The sequence below is a fragment of the Papaver somniferum genome, chromosome 3 (assembly GCF_003573695.1).
Source record: "Papaver somniferum cultivar HN1 chromosome 3, ASM357369v1, whole genome shotgun sequence".
NCBI classification, from domain to species: Eukaryota; Viridiplantae; Streptophyta; class Magnoliopsida; order Ranunculales; family Papaveraceae; genus Papaver; species Papaver somniferum.
The window spans coordinates 41,886,462-41,893,906 of NC_039360.1; the positions used below are offsets into that span (position 1 = coordinate 41,886,462).

A 7,445-nucleotide genomic window follows, 5' to 3' on the forward strand; every position below is an offset into this window, starting at 1 on the left:
TAGTATCTTAATTTGGAACAAGAAACATTACTCATCATTTTCTTCTTAGCAAAGTGTTGGTGATCAAGAAACTACTCGTCACAAGAAGAGTTATAATTAGTGCACTGTTCTGGTTATTATAATGGCAGAAAAGGATGAAATACAACGTAGCAGTTCAGATGATCATGATTCAGATAATAAGGAGGTTTCTGAAATGCCGTCTCAACTTATCATTGAAGAAGGAAGTAGTAGCAGTTGTAGTATTCCGCAAGAAGATGAAGATAAAGCAGCTTCTACAAATCAAGAAACAAGTAGTTCAGATTCTGTTGTTGTAGAGGAACCGCAAGAAAATATCCAAGAAGAAGAAGAAGAAAATCAAGAAGCTGGAAATCAAGAAAATGAAGAAGCTTTATTAGAGGTTACTACTGTTTTGAGTTTTGTGATCGATCAATTCCATGCTACTATCAGTGCGATTCTTATATTCTTGATCGATAAAATCTATGCTATGATTGCTTTAGAGCAAATATATCTTGCTTCCAGAGCTTTACTGCAATCTCATGGATCAGAGTTGGAGACGATTATACAACGGCGGGAGTTATTAGAACAAATGGTCGAAAATCATTTCTATAACGATTTCCAGAGACAAAATTTACAGGAAGCACTTGGTAGGTGCAGGATATATGAGAGCATTCTGAGAGAAGCAAGGACTATCACTCAGAATGAAACTAGGGTTTTGCATTCTATATTGTATGGAAATAACACACAACAAGGGTTGGCAGAGTTACATGTAATCCATCAACAGTTGACGAGTGTTGGGAATGGTTTGATGGATCAGTTACAGATTGCTAGGGAATTGTCTCAAGAGATGATGGAAATGGTTGACGAGATGGAGCTGCAGTAATGGATTAACCACCTCACTATCCAAGAAAACAGTAAAGCTTAATTCTCCAACTCAAATATTTGTGTCTTTAAAGAAGATGATTGCAGTTTCTTGTTCAGTAGGGAGTTAATAGTGTATGTCCAGAGATATCCAGTTCTTTTGATGATGACCCAGAGAGGTTTTTGATTTTTGTTCCAGCATTAATGGGTTCTTGAATTGACCCTCCCAGGTAGTTTGTTTTCTTCTTTAATGGTGGGGGTTTTGAGACAAATCTGGTCTCATTTAGTGTCAATTGTTGTTAGTTAGGAGTAGTTTCTGTTGTGGATATTCATATTTTTGTTGAAATGGTGTTAGTATGTCATGTCATACTTGTAAACTCTCCGTTTGGGATTCATATATGAATTTGTAAGTGAATTGAACTATTGTACGTTAGCTGAGAAATGAATTTCATATTAAATTTATCAGTTCTGTCATGTGTTATAGTCTTAAACAATAAGGAATTTCATCATCCAGGTAAAATGTTGCCAATATACCGCAACAGAAACAATAAATCATCTGCAGAAAAGTTTTGCACCAATTGCAGCCATTTGTTTCCGTTTCTTTCAAGGCCTATACAACTTCTTGAGGTCCTCCTCATTAGCATACCAAGCTGGTACCAGTTGCGACGCAAAAGGATAGATATCCTTATAATATTTCTTTATAGTGAATGGCTTAACTCCACTTGCATCAGAAACATCCCCAATCTGTTTTCTGTCATCGGACAGTTGAGTGATCATGAAAATAATCGTCGCTGCGACTGTCACGGGAGCTGGAGTCCTCCTAATATCACATTCTTCAGTCTTGGCAACTGCTTCTTGAGCAGCTTTCACAGCTTTATGACCCATACCAAGAAGAGAACAATAACGCCTCACGAAATCACCAGCATCCGTTGTACCTTCAGTGTCCCCATTTCCAATTTCCTCCAAATGTTTACTAATATCCGAATTGGCACGTCCTAATTCCTTCCTGGTCACGCCATTCGCAACGGATTCAATCTCTTTCATCGTTCTCGGTTTCTCTAGTCTCTTGCAAGCAACAAACAAACAAGCAGCAAACATTGCTTTCTTATTCCCCCCTTTACTACTCTTCACATCCTCCATCTTCTTATAAATCTCATTGGCCAAATCCTTTATAGTAGAAACAAGACCCAATCTGTCAGACATCGCCTCAATCGCCTTGAACGCCTCGATAAGGCCCTTGTCAGGATCTTTCATATTTGCTTGATTAAACCGCCTAAAAGAATTAGAAGAGGGATATTCACCGCCCTTATTAGGCATGGAAATCAATGTGGTTAAACCATTCTTAGACAGCAGAGGATTTGATTTATCCCCAACACGATGAGGATCATTATTAGCTGGTTCGTCAGCGAATGTTCTCCATTCGGCTGTGTCATCAATTAAGTGGTCTTCTAATACAAGGCCACAGTCGGAACAAATTGTGTCTCCGGTCGAATGATCAGATATCACGGCCGTAACACTTTTGCAATCTGAACAGTAAGATTCCTCCATGATTTAGAGCAGATGTTATTTTGATTTTTCACAGTCAATTGTTTAACTTCAAGCCCTCGTTCTTGTGCTTTCTTGAATTTGTGTGCTTCGCCTACGCCTAGAGTTTTGGTGGTGTTCGCAGCAGAGGAATGTTGATACAAAAAAAAAAGAAAGATTTATGAGACCCTACGGCAGTATTTATAGGCAAAATCAGGTCGTGTTTTTGGAAACTAACTGTTATTAGGAAACTTCGTGTGCTTTGCCTCGAAGAGGAATGTTGAAAGAAAATAAACGAAAGATTTACGAGACCCTATAGCAGTATTTATAAGCAAACTCAGGTCGTGTTTTTGGAAAGCAGCTGTTATTAGGAAATTGGGCTTGCCGCCTTTGCGCTGAGGCCCGCGACTTTGTTTCCGTATTTCGGCTAGAGAAAGGAGTAGGATCTGTCTAGTTAACCAACTGTGGCTAGCTCAGTTGGCTAGGGACAGACTCTCGAGTTGTTAGGTCAGAGGTTCAAATCCCGACATGGATCATGTCAAGAAAAAAAGAATAATAAATAAAAGGATATGTCTAGTCTGTACATCATCTTACCACTAAAACATCTACGAGGTTGTTTGGATACATAGGGGCTACTTACTTTTCGATTTATAAAAGCAATAGAACAAGAAGTTAGTTTGATAACACTGATAGTGTGAGGTGTTATGTTGTGTCAAGTGAGTGTGTGCCATCCTGTACTGTGAGTGTGTCGGTGAGTTATGAGTGTTGCCTTTATCTTGAGTATATATACTCTGTAAGAACTCCTCTGTATGATTCAATCAATTTAATCAATACAAACAAATTCATTCCAGTTCATTCACAATGTAGAACTTAAGGTTTCTCCAAACACAATTCCAGATTGATTTCTGAAAAGAGAAAAATGTACATTTTTGTGATGCAATTTTGTTTTGCTTCCGATTTCTGCTCCTGATATCGAAACATATTATCAATGAGGTATATTTGGGATATTAGAAATCTTGCATGAATATAAGTTTATTGGGATTTTGAGAATGTTTAGATACACATCCGGAAATAGCTTTTTTGCTTCTCGAAATCAAAAAGTCCAAAAAGAAAAAGTTTAGTTTATAGGTATATCATTTCAGAACTGACTTCTAAAAGCAAAAAAGTCAACTTTTTGTGAAACATCACTTCTACTTCTAGTATCCATACTTTCAACACAAACTAGGATGTCTAGTGTGTCGTTATAAAAGCTGAAAATTTTTGTTTGAATTCAACACAAACTAGGATGTCTACTTTCCTTCTTTGGTTTTCCTTTTTGAAGCTATCTCTCCTGCCCATGTGTGAATACCAATATTCTGCGGAGCACGTGTCACGATTGTAGTGGCCGCATACAAGATAACCGTGTAGTCCTCGCTATACAGAGGAGTCCAAGTGACACAGGATACCTTCGTAGATCTACTTTATCTCGTCCCAAGAAAGGATGCCTCGACGGCTAAGATGAAAGAAGTAAAAGCCTAGTCTATGGGGAGGCAGCTGGCGAAGGGACAGAGGTAGTTGAAATGTCCAATCAGCATTAAATGCACAAATCTACATGCGTAATCAAAGCACGTGGAGAGAGATGATGTGGCGGAACCAGATTGGCAGAGGCTGGCGGTGAACGAAGGTACAATCTGTACTAAGATTGGGAAGTTCCCGAAGGAACGTGGGTCAGCTGAGGTGGCAGAGTTTGACTGGAGAAAGCACGCGGCGAACGAAGGTACCATCTGTACGAAAGGTATATCAGGAAACGATGGACCCAGAAGCAGCAAAGATATACTTGGAACAGAACGGGCTATAAATACCAAGCCTCACCAACAAACTAAAGACATTCAATTCTTAGGAGAAGAATATCTAGTCTTAAGCTTATACCTCTTTATTGTTTAGAACTTATGACTTCAACTTGAGTTCTCTCTATTACTTTGGGAAGCATTTAAGATCTTTTGTAACCACTACAACTTAATATAAACAAATTACTCATTACCCTGTGGACGTAGACGAAAGTCGAACCACGTAATATCTTGTGTCTCATGATAACTTAGTAGCATTTACTTTACATTAGTGTTCTTTGTTATTATTGTGATCTTCGATATCTTTTATTACTTAGCATCATCAGTTCAACTGAGGCATCGATACTTCTTAGTATCTGATTCTCCGAACTGTATACATTACGTAGATTACGGGAAAACGAGTAGTCACAGTTTGTCGCTAGAAGGTTTTTGCTCTCCAGCTTGAGTTTTTATATTCCGTCATTAAAGAAGATGATTGCAGTTTCTTGTTCAGTAGGGTGTTAATAGTGAATCTCCATAGATATCCAGTTCTTTTGATGATGACCCAGAGAGGTTTTTGATTTTTGTTCCAGCATTAATGGGTTCTTGAATTGACCCTCCTAGTAGGACTCCCAGGTAGTTTGTTCTTCTTCTTTAATGGTGTGGGTTTTGAGACAATTCTGGTCTCGTTTAGTGTCATTTGTTAGTTAGGAGTAGTTTCTGTTATGGATATTCATATTTGTTGAAATGGTGTTAGTATGTTATGCCATACTTGTAAACTCTCCGTTTTGTAAGTGAATTGAACTATTGTAAATCGTTAAAGGTGCACTTTCATCTTTCTATCGAAATGCCAATAGTAAGCATGCACAAACATAACCCACCTAAGGTCCTAAATTACTTCTCAGCTTCAAAATTCGAGCAGAGACCATTTGAAAAATTCAACTCTTTAGCTGCTAATCAGAATGTATGCGACAATTATCAAGGAAAGATTTGCGCCAAGTTATGATAGTAGTGATAGCTAATTCTGGCACTGACCAGGACTACTCTATTCTTTTCAATTTGAAACTTTTAGTTGTATCCCAAGTAAGCATATTAACATCTGACTTATGTTCACAAAACTACAATCAGACTTCAAAACTGGATTGGTTCAAGCCTAAGGGCTCATTAATGTACTTGTCCTTCAGGCATTTTGGTACTGCAACACTATCTCATAGGCCTGACAATGTTTTGGGGGTACCATTACCAAGATGGCCAAGTATTTCAATTGTCAAGATTTATATCGAAATCGAGAGCGAGGTATTCTGGACTGAAATACAGACCTACTACCTACACGATCGAAAAAATATCATTCTCTTATTAAATCTGTTGCAGGATTATTAAATTTATCAGTTCAGTCATGTGTTATGGTCTTAAACAGAAACAAAAGATCATCTGCAGAAACGGAGTGTAAGTTTTGCACCAATTGCAGTCATGAATGGCGGATTTTTCTTCCGGTTTTTTCAAGGCTGACACAACTTCTTGAGGTCCTGCTCATTAGCATACCAAGCTGGTACCAGTCGAGACGCAAAAGGATAAATTTCCTCATAACATTTCTTGATAGTGGCTGGCTTAACTCCAGTTGCATCAGCAACATGTTGAACATGTTTTCTGTCACCAGACAATTGAGCTATCACGTAAATAATCGACGCCACGACGCTTGCAGGAGCCCTCCTAATATCAGTCACTTCTTGAGTCTTTGCATATGCTTCTTGAGCAGCTTCTACAGCTTTATTACTCATACTAAGAAGAGAACAAAAGCGCTTGAAGAAATCACCAGCATCTATAGCCTTCCCATCATCCATACTTTTGTCCAAATTTTTCTTAATCTCCGTAATGGCACGTCCAAGAATCTTCTCCTTCAGGCCATTCGCAGCCCAACAGATCTCTTTCATCGTTCTCGGTTTCTCTAGTCTCTTGCAAGCAACAAACAAACAAGCAGCAAACATTGCTTTCTTATTCCCCCCTTTACTACTCTTCACATCCTCCATCTTCTTATAAATCTCATTGGCCAAATCCTTTATAGTAGAAACAAGACCCAATCTGTCAGACATCGCCTCAATCGCCTGAACGCCTCGATAAGGCCCTTGTCAGGATCTTTCATATTTGCTTGATTAAACCGCCTAAAAGAATTAGAAGAGGGATATTCGCCACCCTTATTAGGCATGGAAATCAATGTGGTTAGACCATTATTAGACAGCAGAGGATTTGATTTATCCCCAACACGATGAGGATCATTATTAGCTGGTTCGTCAGCGAATGTTCTCCATTCAGATGTTTCATCAATTAAGTGGTCTTCTAATACGAGTCCACAGTCGCAACAAATCGTGTCTCCGGTAGAATGATCAGATATCACGGCTGTAACACTTTTGCAATCTGAACAGTAAGATTCCTCCATGAATTTTGATTTTTTCACAGTCAATTTGTTGTTTAACTTCAAGTCTCGTTCTTGAACCTGTGTGCTTCGCCTAGAGTTTTGGTGGTGTTTGCAGAAGAGGAATGTTGATACAAAAGAAGAAAGATTTGTGAGACCCTACGGCAGTATTTATAGCCAAAATCAAGTCGTGTTTTTGGAAACCAACTGTTAATAGGAAACTTTTTGTGCTTTGCCTCGAAGTTCTGGTGGTGTTCGCAGAGGAATGTTGAAAGAAAACAGAGAAAGATTTACGAGACCCCTTGCAATGTTTAGGCAAACTCAGGTCGTGTTTTTGGAAACCAGCAGTTATTTGGAAATTGGGCTTGCGGCCTTTGCGCTGTGGCCCGCCCGACTTTGTGGATCCGTAGTCTGTACATCATCTTACCACTAAAACATCTTAGAGGTTGTTTGGAAGTACAGGGGCTACTGTCGACTTCTAAAAGCAATATAACAAGAAGTTAGTTTGGCAAGATCTTTTTGTTTCCGACTTCTACGTCTGGCATCCAAACACGCTATCAGTGAGCTACATTTAGGATATCCAAAATTTTGCATGATTATAAGTTTATTGAGATTTTGGGTACGAACGCACGCAGGAGTAGCTTTTCAACTTCTGGAAAACATAACAAGAAGTTTTTGACTAATGCATACACCAGGGCAACTTTTCAAATTCTAAAAGCAATAAAACAAAAAGTTAGTTTGACAACACAATTTTATAATGATTTCTAAAAATAAAAAAGGACCTTTTAGTGAAGCAAAATCTTTTTGTTTCTGACTTCTGGTATCCAAATATGCCATCCGGAAGTAGT

General features: G+C 38.6%; 1 protein-coding gene and 2 pseudogenes across 1 annotated transcript; all 3 read right to left on the reverse strand.

Annotated features, from left to right (window-relative positions):
* Window positions 1–1,461: 1,461 nt before the first annotated feature.
* LOC113361187 lies at window positions 1,462–2,406 on the reverse strand (annotated as a pseudogene).
* A 3,280-nt stretch (window positions 2,407–5,686) lies between these two features.
* LOC113359349 lies at window positions 5,687–6,214 on the reverse strand (annotated as a pseudogene).
* A 29-nt stretch (window positions 6,215–6,243) lies between these two features.
* LOC113359350 (transcription initiation factor IIB-like) lies at window positions 6,244–6,621 on the reverse strand. The gene has a single exon (XM_026603001.1). The coding sequence runs from the start codon at window positions 6,619–6,621 to the stop codon at window positions 6,244–6,246; it is 378 nt and encodes a 125-aa protein (XP_026458786.1).
* Window positions 6,622–7,445: the final 824 nt, after the last annotated feature.

Bases quoted from the DNA above. Each gene is read 5' to 3' on its own strand.
- LOC113359350 (XM_026603001.1), bottom strand. From the start codon at position 6,621: ATGGAGGAATCTTACTGTTCAGATTGCAAAAGTGTTACAGCCGTGATA.